Below are 24,561 nucleotides of genomic sequence, written 5' to 3'. Positions count from 1 at the left end.
TTACTAAGAAAAGTAACAATGACATTTATTGTGCTTTCACGGATGTGACACCAGCGCATTTACAGCACGGATGAACCAGGGGTTTTATACTGCCCATGTTCATTGTTTTAACTGTATTACACCACAACAGCCAAGTGACTTGCGTGACCCACCTTATTCCCCTGTGCTACCCACTTGAGGGGCGCAATCCACAGTTTGAGAACCCAAAGCTCTGATCTAAAGGTCCATGCATCGCACATCATGGCCACTCTGCAGAGGTAAGGGATGTTTTTACACTTATCCTTGCAGAAACCCCCTGGTGGTGCACAGCATGTTGTATTTCTAGCTCTACTTTTTACATTTTCTATTTAAAGTATTGCAATATATCGCAAATGTGTATCGTATCGAAATATATAGCAATATATTGTATCGTGACCCATCTATCATGATACAGGTATGTATCGTATCGGGAGGCACTTGCCAATACACAGCCCTACTATGCATGCTTACACACACATGCACATATAGTACACACATATAATTTTTGTTCCGGTTCGCTAACATGAGTTAAAAGAGCCCACTTCCATGTCCATACAATCTTCTGATGTAGAGATGTAGGTCTTGATCAACGGTTGCTATGCTAACTATGTTAGGTTGCTAGGGAGTGGTTTGGGTCCTACTAACGATGACACTCAAGCAGAGGTGGGAGTAAGTCACACATGTGCAAGTCACAAGTAAGTCTCGAGTCTTAACCTTCAAGTCTCAAGCAAGTCCAAGTCAATTTCTGTGAGAATCAAGCAAGTCAAGTCACTGCTTTATGTCAAGCAATTCAAGCCAAGTCGTAGTGTGGGTCAAGCAAGTCACTGGCAAGTCATACAAATGTTTGATGATTTAACTAAATGTATAATAAAATAAGTTACAACTACAGTAGTTAAGGAGTATGGGAGTTTTATTTGCAACAAAAAAAATGCAATATGCATTTCTACTCAAAAGGTGTCCACATACAGCTGAGTTGTTAATACAATAAAAATCTAAAAATAAATAAAAATTAAAACTACATAGCCAAAAATGTAAATGTAACTGAAATTAGGCCAACATTAAAGCATGAAAAGTATTTAGGTACAGCTATATCAATATGAAACATAATTCAAATAATACAAAGAGAACTTATCTCACCCAATATAGAATTAAATCGAAAATAAATAAATAAATACAAATCAACAAAATCATAAATGAACAGAGATATACAAATCAACATCCACACGTCAAAAAGGCATATAATCAAAGATATATAATATTGGGTGAGATACGTTCTCCTTGTATAATATATAGTATTCTCTCTCTTGCTTGTCCTGTCACTTACAGCGTGACCAGGTTGCTCACACCCTGAGGAAGGCTCATTAGCTGCGATGCCTAGTTGTGCAGTACTTGTGTCACCCGTTTTTAAAATATTAAAGCCATGATGAAATAAAGGCTTCTTATATTTCTTCAATAATATTTGAGTGCCTTGGATTATTTTGATCAACTCTTAAAATGACCAAGACATTAGCGTTAGCCTAGCTGAAAACAGTGGGACTGACTTCGTCACTTACAATATTTTGTGGGATTTGAAGTGTTGAATGAAATTCGAAGTGGCGCTGGTTGTATATCTTATCTTCTTAGTACTGTCTCGCACATAATCCTGGTACCCGAAGTTAATTATTCTTGGATAACAAATTTACTTGTCCGAAGGACAACCACATGACAATGCGTATGTCAAGCCCTGATTTTTTTATAAAATATTTTTTCCCTTTTTGATTGGTTATTTTGGAATTTGAAGCTCAACTTTCATAGGAATTCACTAAAAACACTGGCACTGCTCCACACCAGTAGAAACTCACTGTTATATTTAAACACAATGGGCCTCATTCATGACACATTTGTAAATATATGTGTAAATTTCGAGTAATTTGCGCGTAAAACGGACCTTCCGAAAACTTTCCTCCGGATTTACAAATACTTTGTAAAAGTCAGATTTGATAGGGAAATGTGTTTATGTTAATGAATTCCAATCACTCGTAAACAGGGCGCGCATCCACGGTCATTCATAATTAGCATAATCTCCGCCTCTGCACTACAGCTATGCAAATTATGTATCTAGGAATGCTGGAATCCTATGGACTTCATTCTCTGGTTTGGCAACATCTTTGCATAAATGCATAAATGGGTATATGCTTACCAATAAATCAATAAATTAAACTGTGTCCACCAAAGCGTTTTTAGCCAGTTGAAATTATACCTGGTGCTCTTATGAAAATGACCAGCTGGTGGCGCGTGAGAGCGCTTGAAGCACTGTGCGTTTTTCCGGAGAAGATCCATGACAGTTACATGTTACTCGGGGGGATCTGTTACCCATTGGGGGATTAACCAATTCAAGATGGCGGCTCGATAGTTTGCTAGTGTCAGAACGTGTCTTTGTTTTTATTGTTTTATTTTGTCTCTGGTGTTTTACGTTTTATGTGGACTACTGACTCCGAATTGAACTCGAAGAAAGTGAAAAGGGAAATAAGTCAACTTTTATTTACAGTAAAACAACTCAGCAACTACGCCGTGTTTACTTGGCGAGCTGCGGTCAGCTTGTACCCCACGGGGACTCAGCGTATTGCATCTGCAGATGGCTGTTTCAAGTCAAATTAACCGTGCATGACCATGTGCTGTCGTCTGGACGTCTTGTCGATGAGTGAATCATATGCCCTGCCTCTGCCTCATCATGGAGTCTTAAGGCGCAAAGTTTTGCCTGCTCGAGACTTTGATATAAACTCTGACCATTTCTGCTGTATTGCTCATGCCTGCTGTATTGCGCTGGGGTATCGGTCCATAGGCTTGCTTATCACGCAAAACCTGAGTCTGGAAGTTCTGAGCCGCACGGCCCTGTCGATCGGGATTAGCACTTAATCGTCTCGTGTTTGATGCATCGAACAACCAACACATAGTTTGATTCAAGACATTTTGTTTGTGCGTGACTGCGTGATGTCGTTTTAGCCTGGAACCTGAAGTTTCAAGATCATAAAGCTTTGTTTGACCGGGACATTGAACCAGGGTTTGAATTGAGGGGGGGCTGGGGTGGTCCCGGACCCCTCATAAGCCTTAAGGAACCTCTCATGAGGTCTAAAATAGTGAACTTGGGGGTCCCCTGGTTTTTCATTAAAACTAGACAACTTAAAACACAAAATTATTTTTTTGTCAAATTATCATGCTAAAACAAAACACATTATTTGTACAAATTTCATAAAACTAAAATGTAATTTTTATCTGAAAAATCCATGCATTCTCAAGCGCGCCACACAGTGTTCAATGAAGACATGTACAGAGATGCAAGATGCGTGCGGATCCTCTCATATTGAAAGCGTTTATCTTAAAACTTTACAGTTAGCCTAGTATAATTTTGATGTGCAAGTCTTTCTTTATGTCCGATGTTATCTCACATTGTCAAAACAGATGCGACGCGGTACTGAGCCACTAACGGAGGTGGTGGAAAAATAGGAAAGGGAGTGAAAATATTTTAAATATTTGCGTAAATAAGTGCGTTCCTTTGCAAAACTTTTGCGTTTCCCCAAGAATATTTTTCGTTACCTCAGAAAACTTCCGCATTCCCCAGAGATTATTTTGCGCTCCCTTCTGCAAACATGATGTCATGACAGAACCACAAACGACCCAAGTGCGGGGTAAACAGAAGGCTTTATTGGTCACAGGCAGAGGAAGTCAACAAGAGTAAACAGACCTCGAACGTCCCCGTCCGCGGCGGTGAGATCTTAGATCCACCGGAGGTAGCGAAATCAGCGGGAAGAGCCGAGGATAGGTCGCCGGTGCTGGGTAGTGGGCGGTAGCGCTTGGGGACCTCACTCGGCCCGAAACCCGTGTGGAGAGTCCGGAGAATGGCTCCGATGAGGGTGGTGGTCTTAACTTCTCTGGAAGACAGCTGCCTGAGACCGGTGATTGTCGAGCGAGATGCCAACGGAAGCTGCCGGAGACAAGAGGTGGTAGACAGAGCCGAGCTAACGGGAAAAGGTAAATGTGAAACTTGAAAAAAACTTGACAGAACTAGGTCTATGACTGAGACAAGACCAAGACAGGTAAGCAATATACTTCAGAGGAGCCGCAGCTGCGTCTGGGGCAGTCTGAGCTGGCTAAACACAAGCAACGGTCAGACAAGGGACAAGAGACAACAAGGGTAGATAAAGGGAACGTAACGAGAGAATGGTTACCAGGTGTGGGGCAATTACAGGAATAATATCGCTAGATGAGCAAAGTGAAAACAGGTGTGTGGCGCGGAGTGGAAAAACACCAGTGCAGGAGATTTACAGACACAGGAGGTTGGGGAGAATGACGCAGACACCGAGCACGCGGTCAGCCGTCAGCTGGCGACTACCACATGCTCGACAGAAAACAAAACAAACCCTGTGCCAGATAATACTCCGACACGGACCATGACACATGAGCTCCGACTTTGACGAGAAGGCTTCTGCTTTTGCACAAAGGAATGACATTTGTTTTTCTTATTCTGCATTGGTTCATATGGATTATTTTCAAATACTTGATCTACATTATCAGGAGATGAATCACGCTTAAAACACTCATACGCTTCTGCATGAGGTGATGCGTCCTCTCCCTCACTGGCGCCAATGATTTTTTTTAATATTCCAAAAAAAGGGAACAGCACCGCATTACAATAATATAAAGAACAAGAATGAAAGGACAAGAAAAAATAAGGAAAATAAGAGGACAGGAAAATCTCAATTAGTAAGAAAATGTTATCATACATTTAGAAAAACGTGTTATTCTTATTGCTTTAAATAAGTTTAAGAGATTTTACAATGAGTGAAATCTCAGCAAGAAAGACATCAAACCTAGGCAAAATCGTATTAAAAAAATCTACAATGGAAAATAAATAAATTACCAGCAATAAACTGCAAAAAACAAAGAAAATTTTAATCTCTACCTCATGTGGATCTCTTTTAATGGATTATCAATATGTTAAGGACATTTATGCGTGTAATGTGGTCAAATTACTACAACGATCCAAATTATCATGTGATTGATGCTTGAACTGGCAGCTCTGTCTGTTTTTTTTCTTTTGAAGACTGGTTAGGGGACCCCCCAAGAGCCTTGACACAATTCGAACACTGCATTGAACTTAATTTGGACCGTCTAACCATTCCCGCACTTTACATCGTGTAAAGGCATCAGTCTGCACTTTGTGTCTGCGTGGCAGGGATTCTCGTTAAGAGTACAAGAGACTTGGTACGTGTCCGCCTTTGTTATACAGTTTTATTAGGACCTTTTGTGGCCGCCAACACACGGGTGTACAGAATGTGGCGCTTAATAATTGGAGGTATGCTCTTTTTAAGTTTGTTCTGGACATTTTGTCAAGTATACACAAGTGGCAGTCGATTTGCTCCAATACCACTCTTATCGTGTAATTTAACATTGGTAAACCTAGAGAGTCGGTCATGTTACAGAGCATTTAAGAAATCTGTAATTTTGAGACAACACTATGGGAAGCTACACCTCATGAATTTTATGTATTTTGATTTCCTAAGATGCGCCTTATCTAGAGAAGTAAATTATTGTACGCTTAATATGTTTAATTGTCTGGGGCCGATGACTAGAACTAAAGTGAGTAATGCTGTTAAACGAAGGAGGTTAATATTAATAATGTTATTGATGTCTGGAAATGTTTCTCCAAACCCAGGACCTCATGCTGTTTCAAATTTCACTACACCAGGCGAGCTAAACTCAAGGTCTGAATTGGGTTTTATTCATCTAAATGTTCGTAGCTTGCTGCCTAAGGTGGATATGGTGTACATTTGGGCCAAAAATACTGACGCTATAGTCAACTCTCAACTCAACTCAACTTTATTTATATAGCGCTTTTTACAATTTTCATTGTTACAAAGCAGCTGTACATAAGACATATTGACTATAAGCAAAACAATTAAAGTTGTACCTGCAAAAATAAGAAAAAGTTGAAAACACAGAAGACAGACATACCCACATACAAAACACTCCACACACACAATATGCACACGTACTAACACACATAGACATAGACACACACACACGGACGCGCACGCACACACACACGTACACAGACAAGTATGCACACACAGACACACGCGCACGCACGCACACACACACGCTCAGTGAGAGCACACATTTAAGATAAAGGAGAGAGAAGCACAGGTCAAATATAACAGACTATAAATTCCTATATGCAATATTAATTAAGTAAAACTTTAAAATTCTAAAGCAGCCCCCCGGCCAGGCAAATAGTGCAAAAAACAGTATGCAAATGGTGGCGAGGAACCCAAAACTCTAATCGAGAAAAAAAACCTCAGGAGAACCCAGGCCCAACCAGGGGATTCCAGTTCCCCTCTGGCAAAAGCTGCTGCCTCTGCACAAGCTCCAGAGAGCTTGCACACCAAGGCTAAATAAAATAAATAAACTTACTAATGAGGTAAATTATAGTTTAAGATTATCATTAATAATCTAATAGCATTTGAAATTTTGTGGTGAAGACGTGTCAAGAGACCGCGTCCTTTTTTATCCAGCTCTATCATCTCAGCTCTTGTCAGGTCGCTGCTTCCCATTCTCCGCTCTACCATCAGGTCAGGCCATGAACTGCATCCTGCTCGCTGTGGTAACCTTGGAACAATGAGACAAGACTGGCTGAGAGTAGAGTACTGTTCTGAACTCTTTGATGCAACAAGTACATCAGTTGTGTTTTTGGTTCCGGTTGATCTAACTAATGCAGCCTAAACCCTCAGAGGATTTATATTATGGAAGAGTAGTGTATGCACGATTAAAAAGATGCGTCTTTAGTCTAGATTTAAACTGACAGAGTGTGTCTGCCTCCCGGACAGTGCAGTGAAGACTATTCCAAAGTTGAGGCGCTAGATAGGAAAATGATCTACCACCTGCACTTGATTTTGAAATTCTAGGTATTACCAACTGACAGGACGCCTGAGAGCGTAATGCACGTGAAGGACTGTAATACAAGAGGAGTTCACTCAAGTACTGAGGAGCTAAACCATGTAGGGCTTTATAGGTAATAAGCAAGATTTTTAAGTTAATGCGATGCTTTATAGGTAACCAGTGCAAGGTTGACAGAACCGGGTAATATGCTCATACTTTTTTGTACGTGTAAGAACTCGAGCTGCCGCGTTTTGGACCAATTGGAGTTTTTGTAATAAGCCTGCAGGGCAACCACCTAACAGTGCATTACAGTAATCTAATCTTCATGTCATGAATGCATGAATTAACTTCTCTGCATCTGACAGTGACAGCATATGACGTAGTTAAAATATACTCTTAAAATGGAAAAACACAATTTTACAGGTGTTGGCTACGTGGCTCTCAAATGTCAGATTACTATCGAATAGAATGCCAAGATTCTTAGCTGACGACGAGGGTTTTATGGAACATCCGTCAATAGTTGAGCAGTATTCTTGGTTGTTACGTATGGCGGTTTTCGGTCCAATAAGTAACACTTCTGTTTTGTCCGAGTTCAGTAATAAAAAGTTGTTACTCATCCAGTTTTTTTATATCATTTACATTTATGCATTTGGCAGACGCTTTTATCCATAGCAACTTAAATTGCATTATCCTATACATTTGTTTCTAAGTGTGTGCAATCCCCTGGGATCGAACCCACGACATTGGTGTTCATTGGTGTTGTTAACGCCATGCTCTTACCACTGAGCTACAAGAAAGCTGAGATATTGACTCTGCATATCGACTATGCATTCCATTATTCGATGGAACTGCTGTGTTTCATTAGGCTTCGAGGAAATATAAAGTTGAGTATCATCAGCATAACAGTGAAAGCTAACTCCGTGTCGCTTTATAATATCTCCTAGAGGTAGCATGTATAATGCGAAGAGCAGATGCCTTACGACCCCTGTGGTACACCGTACTGGACTTGAGATTTGCGTGACACCTCATTGTTTATTGCTAAAAATTGAAAACGGTCAGATAAATAAGACTTAAACCATTTCAAAGCTATTCCCTTAATGCCGACGTAATTTTCCAGTCTATGTAGGAGTGTGCTGTGGTCAATGGTATCGAATGCAGCACTAAGGTCCAGCAGCACCAATAACGAGATACAACCTTGGTCAGATACCAATTGCAGATCATTTGTAACTCTGATCAAAGCAGTATCTGTACTGTGACATGCTCTAAATCCAGACTGGAATTCTTCATTGATGTCATTCCTTTGGAGGAAGGAGCATAATTGAGTTGAAACTACTTTTTCCAGAACTTTAGATATGAAAGGTAGATTCGATATAGGCCTGTAATTCCCTAGTTCTCTAGGGTCGAGTTGGGTTTTTTTTTACAAGGGGCCTTACACATGATTAAACAGTGCTTCAATTGGATAAATTATTTTAATTACAAAACTGACCTCATGATGGATGGATGGCTAAAAACTAACTAGTACTCTTGAGTAGTTTTTTTTTACTTTTACTAAATTACTTTTTTAACACCAGTTCTTTTACTTGTAATTGAATGCAATGTAACAGTATTTATTTATTAACAGACATTTGTTCAAGATAGACAGATAGGCACATTTTATTTAGTTTTTATATAGTTTAGTTCCAGGAATTAAAGTTCAGCAGAATGTACAGATCACTTCCATAACGCAGACCAAATAAAGATTTGATTTAAACTTGTGTGGTGGTACAGACATTTGTTCGAGATAGACACGTGCCTAAAATAAAATGAAATTCTCATAAAATTTGTTTCACAAATGCTAAATGCAATTCACAGACATCCAACTGTACAAATATTTCCAAAGCGATGATTGGTTGAATGGTAAGCTTGAATCTGATTGGCTTAAAAGGTTGACAACTCACATGGTAGGGGGAGCACTGCCAGAAGATTCTCAAAACACCCAAAAATCCAATGCAAGTCCATATCCATATGCGAGTGACAATTTGCACATTCACATTTCATGATAAACTTTACATTTTAAACTTTAAAAACATTTGTGCACAGTTGTACATCTGTGAATTGCATTTATCGTTTGTGAAACGTATTTTATGAGAATATAATTGTATTTTACACTTGTGAATTTTTTTGTTAATATATACAGCCGCGGAAAAAATAAAGAGACCATTCCTAATGTTGATGTCGAATCACCATTTCTAGATGTATTGTGGCCATTCCAGTCCAGTGTCTGTTGAATTCCAACAAAATCAAACCTCAGGAGTGACATAGTCATTCAACAGCAAATGTGAAAGACTGACAGAAAGACAAGACACATGGAAACTGTGATAAAAATAATGGTCATCACATAAAAATAATAATTTTTGAACTTTTCTGAAATACATGTACAAATATTACTGTTGTATTGCTTAAAAGTGAATATGAACTTGTTTTCACAATTCACACAATCACAATTAATTGAAAATTGATTTTCCCCAGCCCTAGTTTGACATCATGCTAAAAGTCCTTCCATCTATTAGTTACGCTCTTTCAATCCATCATTCTGTCAGCTACATTTTTTTTCTTGTCTATCAACCCCATTATACAAATTGTGTTCCATCTTTTTGGACATCTAAATCATCTGTTATTATCTGGTTGTCTCATGCACACATAAAATTACTTTTAAAACAAATGTTGTTATTCCTTTTAATACTTATAGAAAGAGATAATACTGTTGATTTATCATAAGGTGTTTGTTAGTGAACCACACAGCAATCTTGTTGAAAAATGTCTGTAAACTTTATGGTTGTGGCATATAAATACTTATTTCACTTATTTAGGAGACAAGAACACTTGCCGAGATTGCTAAGGCTGAATTGGATGGCACAGTAATAAGGAATAGGACCATTTATATCCGTTTTGCCACACATGGAGCAGCCCTCACGGTGCGAAACCTTTCTCCAGTGGTGTCCAATGAGTTGTTGGAACAGGCCTTCTCCCAGTTTGGTCCAGTTGAGCGCACAGTTGTGGTTGTTGATGACCATGGCCGACCCACAGGCAAGGGTATTGTGGAATTTGCCAACAAATCTGATGCCCGGAAAGCTTTGGATCACTGTGCAGATGGAGCTCTTCTGCTTACAGCGTAATAAAAAACACTAAATAATGTGACAACACATTTTATAAAGCTGTTTTAGTGTTAAGTTATAATTCAAACATTCTAATATTTATCAAGGAATTTATAATATGACTACTTGTCATATTTTGTGTAAAGCTGCATTAATTCACATAAACTTACCATTACTTCATTTTCAATTTCCATGTATTTTTTGTTTAACTTGTCGCTAAAAACACTGTTGAAAAGTTGAATTCTGGTCATGTAATTCCTATGTATTAATTTATCTGACATTTAGTAAATGAAGGCTATAATGTGTATAATTTTTCTAACATTTAGGTCTCCTTGTCCAGTCATTCTTGAGCCAAAAGAACAGTTTGAAGATGAAGATGGTCTCCCAGAAAAGCTGTTGCAAAAATCTGCACAATATTACAAGTGTGTCTTTGTTCCATATTTAAAATGAAAAAATATCAATAGGTGAAAGCAAAGGAAATTAACAATAAGTATGTGCAATTTAGGGAAAGGGAGCACCCACCACATTTTGCAGAGCCAGGCACTTTTGAGTTTGAGTACTCATCACGCTGGAAAGCTCTGGATAATATTGAAAAACAACAGAAGGAGCAAGTGGACCGGAACATAATAGAGGCTAAAGAGAAATTGGAGGCTGAAATGGAGGCTGCCAAACATGAGCATCAGCTCATGATGATGAGACAAGGTAATATGCAATCATACACTCAAATGATAAAAAGGGTATTATAAGAACTGTATTTTAGGAAATATTTTTCTGAAAAATATGTACAGTATGTTTATAAATTCTGTAACAGAACAAACAGCAAATGTGGCAGATGCGTTCCAATCATTCACATTTCAAAACCTGACTCATTAGGCTTCAATATAATTTGAAGACAGTTTCACTTTAAAATAAAATCAAAGTGTAATAAAGCTGCCTTTTTTCTTTTATACTTCAAAAGCCAGCTTTATATTGTTACACATCTAAAACATGATGATGATGACAGACCCTGCATTCGAAATCACATACTGTGACAGTACTTACTGTGTCAAGAACGGGGAGGGAAGAACCCAATTGCAGGCAGCAAAGTAGACAAAAATACTTTTATTTAAATAATACTCCTGGGGTGGGGAAACAGGAACTCAAACAAGGAATAAACATAACATGTGCCACGAGGGGCAAAACAAAGTCCAAAAACAAAACACTGGGCATAATCCATACAGGCAGAGAAACAGCAAACACGCAATGCAAAAAGGCAGACTGGAACAAAACACGAATCAAGCACAATGCAGCAGTACAGGACAGAAAACAGGAGGGAAAAAGTGCCTTGTAAACCTGAATCTGCGGTCGAGAGGGGCAGAGTCCGATAACTTTCTAAAACGCTTAACATTTCATGTACCTTTACAAAAAAAGTGGTGGACAGTAACAAAGTAAACATACTAAAATAAATATTTTAAGTAGGCCTATCTGCACTTTACTGGAGTAGTTTTATTTTAAGTAACTTTTACTTCACTAAATTCCAAAGCGTAAGATCGTACTTTTTACTCCACTACATTTCATAAAACATATCGTTACCTTCCTATCGTTACGAAGTGGACTGATCCAATTGCAGCTGTTCTCGAGTCAACAACTCACTGATTCAAATTACCTGTTTAGAGGGAGTCACCAGCAGTGAACTGAATTTACAACTCTAAACAAGGACCGCGCATCCCCTAAGTGTACGCATGACTGATGCTGCAAAAAGTAAGTTACTGGGAGAGGTCACGTGACCCGCTGATGGTAATGGCGGTGTAATTCGATCGCTCCCCAACTCGACATCTGTAATTTAACTATTTCTCAGTAGAACTCTCAATATTTGTCTGCATTTATCTGAGTTATTGACAGCGGAGCAAATAAGGATGGCAAAATGTCAACTGACGATAAATTCCCCAGAGAAAAAACGAGTGAAGGATCCTGACCATGCGCCTGTGGGGGAACTTCGCGCCTTTGTCACTGAGGAGTTGAAGACGCACTTTAGCCGTGTCAGGGAACTGTTTAAGGAAGAGTTCGCTCCGATAGCTGAGAGACTCGGAGCGCTGGAAGAGGACAACATGCAGACAGCTCTTCGTCATGCAAAGAAAGTCACGGTAGAGGTTAAGATGGCGGTCGACTCTCTTCGGGAAAAGCTGTCAAGAATGGAAGACAAAAGCCGCCAGTCCAATGTCTGTTTGGTAGGGTAGGAGATGACCCTCTGCGATTTATTCAGAATCATCTTCCTAAATGGATTCCATCTCTTGCTGGTAAGGAACTGGAGATCGAAAGAGCTCACTGTATATAAAACGGAGAACGCTCAAAATCAAGCTCTCGCATATTCATCTTCAAGATGCTACACTATCGAGATCGGAATGCGATCCTGAATGGAGCTCGAGGGGCTGGGCAAATTCTTCACCTCGGAGCGCCGTTGCTTTTCTTCCCAGACTACAGCAGATGACTTCGGCGAGGAAGAAATGACCCAGCAGGGTATATCATCTTTTCTGCTTTATCCCGCATTAGTAAAAGTCAGTCACAGAGGAAAGACCTCCCTTCTCCAGACACCTGCGGAGGTTGAAAAATGGCTCTCAATATGGATCCCACCTCTGCATTCTCCAATGCAAACTGCATTGTTTACGCTTTTAAAATCAGAAATGAAGGAGGACGAATACGCAGCGCCTACGGAGGTCTCTGCTGAGAAAATCTGAATGTCACCTAATCAGTAGAAGGATCGGATCGGATGGCCATGTTGGCCGTGCACTCAAAAATTATGACTTTGAGGGTAGGTAGAAGAGTGTGTTTGAACTCTTTGATTGCTGCTGATTTTGTTCGGATTTGTGTTTCTGTTCTTGTTATCTTGTTCTTTGCCCTTTGGTAGTTCTCCTTAACTACATATGGATATAAACATTATATCATGGAACTTTAATGGGCTAAATAGCCCTATCAAACGGACCAAATGCTTAGATTACCTAATAGGTAAGAAGATCTCTATCGCCCTGATACAAAGGCATAATTTCATAACATTTTAAAGTAATCTCCTCTTCAGGTGCCAATAAAACGAAAGGAGTGTTGATAGTTTCCAAGTGCAGTATTCTCTTTCCAATCATAAGATCGGGAGGAGACTCAGAAGGCCGAATCACTTATGCTGTAGGTTCCCTAAATAATATTAAATATGCTTTTATATCTATATATGCACCCACCAAGGGTGATTCCCTATTTTTTCTGTTACTCTAATGCTAAAGAAGTAAATGTAATTACACCGCAAAATCAGAAATTCAGACCTAACCTACCTCAATCCCGGTAAATGACCAGTTGAATTATCTGGGAATTCAAATTGTTCCATCTTTATCCCGCGTTGTTAAATGGAACTATCAATCCCGGCTTGATAAGTTTAAGAATGATCTTAATTTTCATTTTTGCCTTAAAGGATATGTACAACAATTATGACCTTAAGTCCTTTCAGATCCTAAAAGATGAGTTCTCTCTTCCAGGGTTCTCCTTTTTCCTGTATTTAAGATTAAGATCTGCATTGAAAGCCTGTGGAGTACCTTGGTCGTTTAAACTCTCTCCTCATCCTATGGTAAAATGGATAGACTCTAGTATGGCTTCTAGGGGAATTGTGGGTATAATTTATGAGTCACTTGTGGTACGACAGTACTCAAATATTCCGATTGAGGGCTTCTGGGAAAGAGAACTTGATACGGTGATCGATTGGGACACTGTTTGGGAGAATTGTTTTGCTTCTTCTAAAAACAAGGCTCATCAAATGATTCATTATAAGCAACTTAACAAGGCATATTCTACTCCCTGTCTGCTGTACAAAATGAAAAGAAAACATGATCATTTTTGCAACTTGTGATATAGTTCTACCCAATGTAATTACATGCAAATGTCCTGGTATTGTCCTCAGATTGAGATGTTTTGGTCTTTGGTACAGAAAGTATTGTCTGACTTGGTAAGAACTGAGATCCAGAAGGACCCACTGCTCTTTCTCTTGCTGGATGATTCTTCAATGTCATTATCTGTCAATCAAAAAAGGATTCTGTCTGCGGCTCTCACTATGGCTAAAAGGTTATTTTGAAATTATGGCTGGAGCCATCTACCCCAGTGATGTGTACATGGACATCTTAACTACTGAACATTGCTCTGCTGGAGTGCACCACGGCCAAAATACATGGTGCTACCATAAAGACAATACAATCTTGGATGGACTTCGCTGAAACTCTCACGGACATGCCGAATCCATTATGTACCAGATACTCTAGCTTGGTTTACTTGTATACCTACCTGTCTTTCTGTTGTGTCTAATTACACAGACGGTCTCTTTATTTTTCCTTGTGTGACTGTTAATCTTACAGTTATGGGTGGATCTTGGGCTTGTTGTAAACTGTTTTACACATAACATATAATATGTCTAATAAAAAATAAATCACAAAAAAAAACTAAGTTACCAATGTTCAATTTTAGAAGATTAATTATTGTAACTGAAAAACATGTTTAAGTTGCAACTGTTGCAATCGGATGTAACGGTCATTCTGTTTAACCCGACTGAAATGCTTAAATGCAGACACGTCCGTGTACGTTTTTGGTCATAAAACAGAACAGTAATTATCATATTGGGAAGTGATGCCCTCTGGGAGAATTTTCACCAAGTGGCCAGTTGCGTTTTATCCCACAGACTAGGTTTACATTTTTTTATGAAAATATATATTTTTTCTTAAATAAGATGTAATCCCTAAAAACATCTTGAGGATGAGTAAATGATGAGGGAAATTTACACAAGGTGGAAAAGATAAACCAAAGGAGTGTGCAGAACGTAATGGTCACAAAAATCTGGCTGGTATGACTCTGGCACAACCAAGTACAATTGCTTCTCTCCTCATTGTTCCTGTCAGGGTCAATGGAATGGAAGTGGAGGCAGTTTTAGACACGGGAAGTATGTACACATTGATGCAAGATAATCTGTGGAAACAAATGAAGATGGAGAGTCCTCTACGAGATACTCATACTCCTCAGAGGTTTATAATGGCATATGGAACGATGCACCAATCCAGAAACTTACAAAAGTTACGATATCAGTGGATGAATCAAAAGTGTATGGTAGATACCTACGTATATACTGGAAAACACTCATCTCGCATTTCCCCTTATTGCTGGATTGGACTTTATGAAAGCCATGGGAGTAGTGTTAGAAGTAGGACAAGGTAGATATGGGTTGAGAGACGGAAAGAGTTACAAATATTATCCGTTCCTGACATCACAGGTACCAGTGAGCATTAATACCTCTACTCAAACTTGATGGATCATACCGATTCTGTGTGGATTACAGAAAGTTATACAGTAAGACCATACCCAATGCTTGCCCTATGCCATTGATTCATGACATCTTAGAGTCACTGGAAGGAGCGTCTTGGTTCAGTGCATTGGATCTACAGTAAGGATACTGTCAAGTGGAGATGGATGAGGAGAGTAAACAGAAAACCGCTTTTATCACCACTAAAGGGTTGTTCCAATTCAAAGTGATGCCCTATGGTCTCAAAACTCTGCAGACACTTTCCAAAGATTGATGGAGAGAGTCTTGATGGATTTGAGAGGGAAGATCTGCTTCGTCTAGTTTGATGATATCATCATCTATTCAAAGACGCTAGAGGAGCACATTCTACATCTTAATACAATCCTCAACAAACTGGAACAAGCCAACCTGACCTTGAACATGAAGAAATATCACTTTTTTAAACAACAGCTCAAGTTCCTTGGACATGTAGTGTCTGAGAAAGGAGTGGAGATAGACAGGGATAAGACCAAAGCTGTGGAAGAATTCGCCGCTCCAAGTGACCTCAAATCTTTGCAAAGATTTTTAGGATTGGCAGGATGGTATCATAAGTTCATACCACACTTCGCAGATCTATTGAACCATCTTAAAAAGAAAGGAATTATATGGGAGTGGACTCAGGAATGTCAAGACAGCATGAATGCTCTGATACAAGTGCTACAGAATCCACCTGTACTTATCCAACCTGACATGAACAATCTCTTTCAAGTTCATACAGATGCGAGTAATGTAGGATTGGGGGAAATCCTTACACAACTCTATCCAGAAGGGGAAAAGGTGGTGTCTTATGCCTCGAGGATGTTAAGAGGGTCAGAAAGAAATTATAGCACATCTGAAAAAGAGTGTCTATCAGTGGTGTGGGCTGTTGAAAAATGGAGGCATTACCTAGAAGGGAGTCAGTTTGATGTATTTACGGATTATGCTGCACTTGCTTGGGCCTTTAATTGTCCCAAAACTTCTTCACGCCTCACCCGCTGGACTCTTCGACTGCAACCATTTAACTTTTAAGTACATCACAGGAAAGGATGCCTTAATGTGGGTCCCGACACCTTATCCAGAGTATGTGATCCATCTTCTACTGAACTTGTCCCATGCCTCTATATAACTTCTCCTCACGCATCTACCCTACCACATACCTTGGAAGAGATTGCTAAAGTGCAAGGTTTGGATAACACCATCAATAACTTGAAGGCGGACATCCAACCTCGGGCCGCCAAAGATCATCCGATCACCTTTGAAGTGCACCAAAGAATATGGTACCGCAAAGTACCATTGGGACATAAGGGAACAGTATCAACTGTTGGTACCACATATACTAAGATCAGACTTCATGCACTACTTCCATGATAATCCGCTAGGACGACATCTTGGACAGTTAAAAACACTATTGAAAATTCTGGAAGTTGCTTGGTGGCCATCGGTTAGGAAAATTGTTTGTCATTATATCAAGAGCTGTGAAGTATGCCAGAAATACAAACCTAGTAATTCAAAACCATCTGGACTCTTACAACGTTCACAAATCACGGAGCCGGGACACACTCTAGGGATTGATCTGAGGGGTCCATTCCCTACCAGCAAGAACAGAATACTTTTCTCCTGGTAAATGTTGATTACTACACCAAATCGGTAGAGATGTTTCCATTGAGGGATGCCAAGATGCCGAAAATAGTGAAGATTCTCCATGAAGAGATATTTACTCGTTGGGGAGTCCTTAAGTTCTTGGTGTCAGACCGGGGTCCCCAATTTACATCTAGTCTGCTGAGTGATCTTTGCAAGACATGGGGCTGTGTCCACAGGCTTACAACAAGTTATCACCCTCAAGCAAATCGAACTGTAAAGACCATGATTGCCGCATATGTTGGAAAACAACATCAGACATGAGATCAGTGGCTTCCTGAATTCCGTTATGCATTAACACTGCCCAACAGGAAAGCAATGGGAATACACCTGCAGAGCTTATGCTTGGGAGGATAGTAATGGGACCTCTGGAACGTCTAATTTAATGACCACCTTCTCCTGAACAATCCGCTTATTCATTGGTGGAATGACAGAACATCATAGCGGATGAGGTCAAACATAGAATGAGGGTGAGTCAAGCCAAACAAGCTAAGTATTATAATTGCTGGAGAAAAAATGTGCAGTTTCTTCCGGGTGACTTAGTTTGGTTAAAAACCCATCCTCTTTCCTATGCTTATAACAAATTCTCTGCAAAGCTAGCACCCAAATGGGAGGGTCCAGCTGTGATAAAAAGTAAAACAGGGCCAGTAAATTACACTGTGACTTGGGGCAACCCAACAAAAACTGATGTGATGAATGTGGTTAATCTGAGGCGCCAGGACTGGACGCCGGCTGGACTGGAGGCAGCGACCCCATCCTCTGCTTCTTTTTCTTGGACTGGCCCACTAGACGCGTGGCCGGCTGCAGAGAAATGATGGGGGGCCCGGCTAGCTCTGTGCTCCCACGACTCCCTTCTCCCACGCCTTCCCCGGAGGCTGGTAGGAGGACCAGGACCAGCAGAGCTTGAGGCTGGTGGGGTTGAGTCCCTCAGGGTCACGGTGGCCAGGGAACAACCCTCCGGGATTGTAGCCAATGAAGGCAGAGACTTGGCTTTAGGTGAGGTCCTGGACTCGTCTTGGTTGACCAGGAACCTCACCATATCGCCGAAGCCCAGGGGCTTCTGCAACCGGGTCTCACTGGCGGTGAGGGGTTCAATGAGGATGCTGTTAAATACGAGTTTAAGCTCTCTCTCATTGAACTCCGTCCCCACCGCCTCTGTCAGGAAGTCCCGAGCATACACCCGCACATCCGGGTCCCTCTGATGGATGCCGAACAGGAGGTGGGCTTGCCGAGATCGCAGTGGGGACTGTTCGCCGTCCATGGCTGCCTGCTGGGTTCGGTTATGGCTTGTTTGTTCTGTCACGGTTTTCAGGGAAAGAACCTAAGTGCAGGCAGCGGTGGTGCAGAAACAAGACTTTATTATTCAGACAAAACAAAAACCCACGATGGGGTAACAAGGACAGGACTAAATGACAAAACAGAACAAAAACACTACCCACATGGGGGCAAAAAACAGGAGAACAAGATACTAAATAAACTGAACACGACTGGGACTAGACTAAAGAAATACAGCAACAAGACAGGGTACAATTCCAACAAGGCTCGGAGTAATCCACATGAGGCTCTGTCATGATCCTGCCACTAGACCAAGAAAGACATTACATGATGAGGCAGAATCATGACAACAACTGGTCAACAAAAAAAAGTCTTAAAATTAATTATGCTCCGTAAATCCAAAAAATAAATTATAATAAAAATATACATAAACTCTTTGGTAGTGCAAATTAAAATGATAAAACTGTCACACAACTTCTAGACATACTATACTGTACTACTTATTTTTCGTATTTTCTTACAAAAGTAAACAGTTTAATAAGAAGAGCTCTCAATGTTTTGACTGATTTCCAGTATGATAGCGGTAATGTTATTTCGTGCATACTTTAGATTGCATTTTAGGATACAGAATATTTAATTACACGTAGTTATTGTTTGACAGCGGAGGGCAAGGATAGTTTCACTTTCGCTTTGAAACTTTATAGTTTTGTGTTAGCGTCCCTAGATTCCACCCATTTAAAAAAGTCTCTCTGCCTTTGCTTCACATTGCCGTGACATATGTTTTTCTAATGTGTGAGGTGCTTCATTAGATTATAATTACTTGCTACCGACGTGAAAATTATGTTTTTTGCTAGTAAGAATTGCATTTCTGATATCTGAAATAAGATTTTTAACATGTAAGAAATTAATTATTGATATCTGAAATGGAATTGAAGCCTATTGTGTTATTGAACTAGTAAAAATGCAATTACAGATATCAAGAATTATATTTTTTACTAGTTGAGATTAATTTTTTGATATCAAGAATACATATTTCTGCGAGTGATGACGTGATTGTTGATATCTAGAATTCACATTTTACTAGTAAAAATGTAATTACTGATATCAAAATAGCAATTGTTAGTAGTAGAAATTCCATTCTTGATATCAAGAATTATAATTTTTACTAGTAAAAATTGAATTGTTGATATCAAAAATTCATATCCTGAGAATGATTAAAAGCTTATTCGGCTTGCCATAGAAAACGGCTTCAGTGAGCTCAATTACAGTAACGCTGCATTTTATTGTCAGTAACGGCACTGTAACGGGAAACAGTAATTTGTTTCCGTTAGTAACAGCGTTTATTCATAACGCCGTTATTCCCATCATTGTTCGTAACGTAGTGATGCAACTAGTCACAAGACAAACTAGAGCCGATGTCATTTCACTGTCAAAGGTGACATTACAGCAGAAATGAATGAATTCAGTCACTGACAGTGCGGGTCCGAAAGAGGACTCTATTATTTTTTGGTCCACTTAAGCAGTAATGGGGATTCAGACCTCTTTTAAAGAGTACATTCCTCGAGATCATAAAAAATACATTTCATGAAGTGTTTAATTTTGCCGTGTTTGAATGTAAGCAATCTGCCAAATTGTAAATCCGAAGGTGAACGAATAACAAAGTTATTATCTTATAAAAAAGGTAATCGACTCTGAATCACGCGAACAAGTCATGACCTGTCCGAATCTTTAACCACAATGTATCTACGTCACTAGAAATAATCCCCGCCTAGGACTGACTGCGAAAACTTAACTCTCTCCTCCCCGAACACTGTACTAGCTCTTTCGTGACGTGTGCATCATGTCTAAGAGAAGCTGTGTTCTATGTAGTGAAACTAAGTCAGTCTTATTTTCACTACCAAAGGAAGAACTTCTGAGGAAAAAATGGTTACTATTTATTTTTCAAACGACACCAAAGGAGTATAAACCGAACGTTTTACTTTGCGCGCGTCATTTTACCGAAGATTGCTTCATCAATCTTGGCGCCTTTACTGCAGGATACATTAAACGTCTTTCCTTAAAAGATGTTGCAATACCAACTTTATTTGGACCTGTAAGCTCCACCGAATCACAATCTGTAAGTGTGACTCTTTATTTTTGTCTTTACTTAAAATTAAATTTGTGTGACGTTATCTCATGTCTGTGTTTAGCTAACGTTACCGTTATTTTTGGGGTTGTTACTGTTTGTTTACCTAACGTTAGCTATAAACTCGTTGCACTAATGTAAGTGTTCAACCATATTAACTCACAAAGTCTTTATTTCAAGAACTGCGTGGTGTACTATAGTTATAATAACATCTGAAGATACGAACACCGTACACTGTATGCCGTGATAACTAACTGTTACAAGAGAAGTGTCTAAAACAGTCCTTTTTCTTACTGGCATCTGTATAAGGATTAAAGAATGATTCGTCAGACTCGGGCTCGAACTGGTAAGGTAAAATCGACGCCATCTCTCTCTATACACTGTTAATATCCAACCACCTGCAAACCGTAATACAGTAGTAATGATAGGCGGTCCATTTGCGACACATGCTGAACGCGTTTGACCAATCACAGCAGACTAGACCATTTGACCAATCACAGCAGACTAGACCATCTGACCAATCACAGCAGACTACACTATCTGACCAATCAGATCAGACTACGCTGGCAGAAAGGCGGAGATTACACAGATGAATCGAGGAACGAATCATTTGAGAGTCAGTCAAAAAGTAAGGTAATAAAAACTGCTTATTATTACGAAATAATAGTATTTTTACATCATGTATGTACATAAACTTGTTGTCGGACACTCCATAAACCAAAATAAGCCCTTAAAAATATTGAGGAATGTACTCTTTAAAAAGTGAAAGTGATGTGACGTGACGTGTGGCCAAGTATGGTGTTCCATACTGGGATTTTTTTACTCTGCATTTAATCCATCCAAGTGCACACACACAGCAGTGAGAAACACACACACCCAGAGCAGTTGGCAGCCATTGCTGCTGCACCCGGGGAGCAGTTGAGGGATCGGTGCCTTGCTCAAGGGTCTCACCTCAGCCGTGGTATTGAAGGTGGAGGAGAGCAGTGATCATTCACTCCCCCCACCTACAATCCCTGCTGGTACTGTGACTCGAACCGGCAAAGTTTGGGTTGCAAGTCTGAGTCTCTAACCATTAGGCCACAACTACCTTTTATTAGGCCCTTTATTAACCTCTTTATGTTCAAACTGTTTTTTGGAGACTAATGCTTAGGGACATTTACCATGGTTTTATTTTAGTAAATATAGTATAAATTAAAATACAGTAAAAGTTAGCAGTTAGTAAGAGTTTTTGCACTGTAAATAGGATCTGAATTGCAAATTAAGACTACAATGCTATATTGAAGATAGATTGTGTATATTAAAACAAAGATGTACAATGAACATACATGAAAAAACACTTGTATAGAGCCCTGCATTTCAGCCTGAGGCTGACAAATTTACGTGCAATTTATGAGATTTGTTGTATTTTGAATCCAATCTTTCTTTGTTAAAGGCATAAAGTTGATAATACAGATTTATAAGTTTAGCATTCATTAGTTTGTATATACATTGAACTTAACATTATCATAACATCTTAGTTGATAATTTAATAGACTTTGTTTTTGGCAAAACATTCCATGTTTCGGTTGTGACAGACACATTTTCAGAAGTGTTGGTAATGTTTAAGTAGTGACCACTATATTTAATTTGCACAGCTGAAACAGACTTTCAACATTAAATGTTAATACAAAAACCTAACTATGTTGAATATGTAGTGAACAGCATGCAGCAATGCAATCCAGGACCACAGATTTATTGCAGGCCCAAATGCAATGATAGAGAAAGATGTACATCATTGGGACTGGATTTTGATGGGCTAACATAAACAACTGCTCAAAGTGCCATGAGATGAGGCTGCTAGGACAACTGCCAGACATCCCTTACAGGGCATGATGGAAGACCTCAATACCACTTTGGGAAGATGAAGACATTTCCATTGTTTCACACGAGTTTGCCTTATCACCAAACCCTCTCTCCTCTCACCCTAAGCTTCAGGCCAGGGCAGCCATAAACCCCCTCAGGACCTCCAGATGTGGCATGTAATACTGGCCATGCAGCAGCATTGGCTAAAACAAAGAACAAATCTTTGCATTCTTTCATACACACCATGGACATTCTATCACATATTGACGCAATACTTCTTAGAGAAGTATGCATTCTCAATTACAGCTATGTGTTACTCAACTGTTCACACCATCGGTCAGTGAATAATAAGAATGATTGCATGCATTAAAGCTTAACATTTTGATGTCATGTCTGTACTCTGTATATTCAGGTCAGTAGCGAACCGTGATGCTTGAGTCTTGGCCCTCTGCGCACACGCACCCCCCCAAACACACACACTTACCACAGTAAAGTAAGATATTTGTACTGTGCTTTCCTATAAAAGTGCGCATACATCATTATACCATCACATTTACCACATGATACTTTTACAATGCTACTCCAGACTTGAAACGCAACGAGCCAAACAGCACAGCAAGAGATGTGTCACCAAAATTACACGCAGTACAAACCCAGATAGCACAGGTACATCTGTAGATGTCTGCTAAAGATCTGGATATCTGGAAAACATCTGCTGTGTAAAAACATCTGCTAAACATCTTAGAAAGAATAGTTTTACATCCATTCTAAATCATACACATCTTACAGACATCTTCTAGAGGTCTATATGACATCTGACAGCAGACGTCTCAGAGATGTAGGGCAGATGAGCAAACAGCATCTGCCAGATATCTTGCAGATGAAAATGCAGACATCAAATACATGTCTGCCAGATGTACGTGTGCTATCAGGGAATACAACTCATTATTACACACATGCATCTGCATGTATGTGCTTTTCAGCGGAATACTGGAATTATGGCAGTGTCTGTCTTGGTTGCGCACACATGACAGACACTTCCTCCCAGTCTGATCTTAGAGGTGCCATTCCCCGTGATGCCAATTTTCAAACTTTAGTTAGTGTGTAATGTTGCTGTTAGAGCATAAATAATATCTGCAAAATGATAAAGCTCAAAGTTCAATGACAAGCGAGATATTGTCTTTAACAGAATTCGCTTTTCAAGGACTACAGAGAACAGCTGGAATCGGACTACAGCTCTTTACTTCCCGGGTAAATGATGTCTAGACACGTGGATAGAGTCTGCATCGATCCAGGAAGTCAAATATGCATATCTAATAGGGAAAATCAGCAAACTTTTATTGAAAATAATATTTTTAAGTTTTTTATTAAGATTTTTACGATAGTTTGAGTCATCTCAGAGGGCCTAGTGTCATGGTTCTGCCCCATCTTGTCTGGCTTTTCTTGATCTAGTGGCAGAATCATGACAGATCCTCTTCTTTCATGTGGAGAGGGGCATTTTGGCACTGATGGCCTTCCATACTCTCCGGTCTCGTCATTGTTCCTGCCCTCTTGTTTCCTCGTTAGTGCTCATTATGATTTCATGCCCCAAACCTGTCCCCTCTTGCTTTTGATCCCTTATAATGCCCTTGTGTTTTCTGTCCTGTGCTGGTTCATTGTCATTCGTTTCATGTGGGTGAGGTCCTGTCTCTGTTAGTCTAGTCTAGTCTAGTCTAGTTATTTGTATTGAATGGTAAATGTTATCTTTAGTCTTGTTGGGTGTAGTCCTTGTTCCTGTGTCCTGTTATATCCTTGTTCTTGTTTTACCCCCTCGTGGGTTTTTGTTTTGTCTTTGTTTTATTTTAATATTAAAGTCTTGTTAACCCCTTACCCGCTGTCTGTACCTGGGTCCTCTGTCCTTGTTCCCTCACCACTCATGATACCTAGAGGGCCCCGAGGGTTCACTACTAATTCAGGTCAATGCCAAAGGTAGTTTGAAAGTAAAATTTGGGAAGTAAAATATGCATTGGTAAACCACAAGTCAGATTTTATTGTCATACTTTATTCTATGCACATGAGTTCCATACAGAGGAGCAATGGTCAGAGAGCCCCCTCTGACATCAACAGCCAATCACCATTGGAATGGAGAAGCACCAAATGCATCTCCTCCTTATATGAAAAGGGGTTAGTACATTTTCAGCAGAAACTCTTTGTTCTGAGTCTCCCCTAGAGACTGTAACAGATATGCAAACTTCCAAATCTCTGGACTTTGAGGTAGGAGGCAATAACAGCAACACCCAAGTTCTGAGTCTCCTATT

At 39.7% G+C, this 24,561-nt stretch overlaps 1 protein-coding gene across 5 annotated transcripts in view; it reads left to right on the top strand.

The window, feature by feature from the left end:
* Positions 1 to 24,561, top strand: part of pspc1 (paraspeckle component 1) — an 81,544-nt gene that overhangs the window by 46,732 nt on the left and 10,251 nt on the right. For 4 of the 5 annotated variants that reach the window (XM_057332873.1, XM_057332874.1, XM_057332875.1 and 1 more), the window contains exons 2-4: positions 9,783 to 10,084; positions 10,394 to 10,489; positions 10,573 to 10,769. In XM_057332873.1, coding sequence (XP_057188856.1) covers positions 9,783 to 10,084; positions 10,394 to 10,489; positions 10,573 to 10,769 — 595 coding nt within the window. Of the gene's footprint in view, positions 1 to 9,782; positions 10,085 to 10,393; positions 10,490 to 10,572; positions 10,770 to 11,720; positions 24,559 to 24,561 lie in introns of those variants that run through there. The other variant, XM_057332876.1, reaches the window with a different exon arrangement.

This window comes from Triplophysa rosa, linkage group LG4, assembly GCF_024868665.1.
Source record: "Triplophysa rosa linkage group LG4, Trosa_1v2, whole genome shotgun sequence".
In the NCBI taxonomy this organism is placed as follows: Eukaryota; Metazoa; Chordata; class Actinopteri; order Cypriniformes; family Nemacheilidae; genus Triplophysa; species Triplophysa rosa.
The sequence above is the reverse complement of the archived record's forward strand: the minus strand, read 5'-3'. Positions and strand labels throughout refer to the sequence as shown.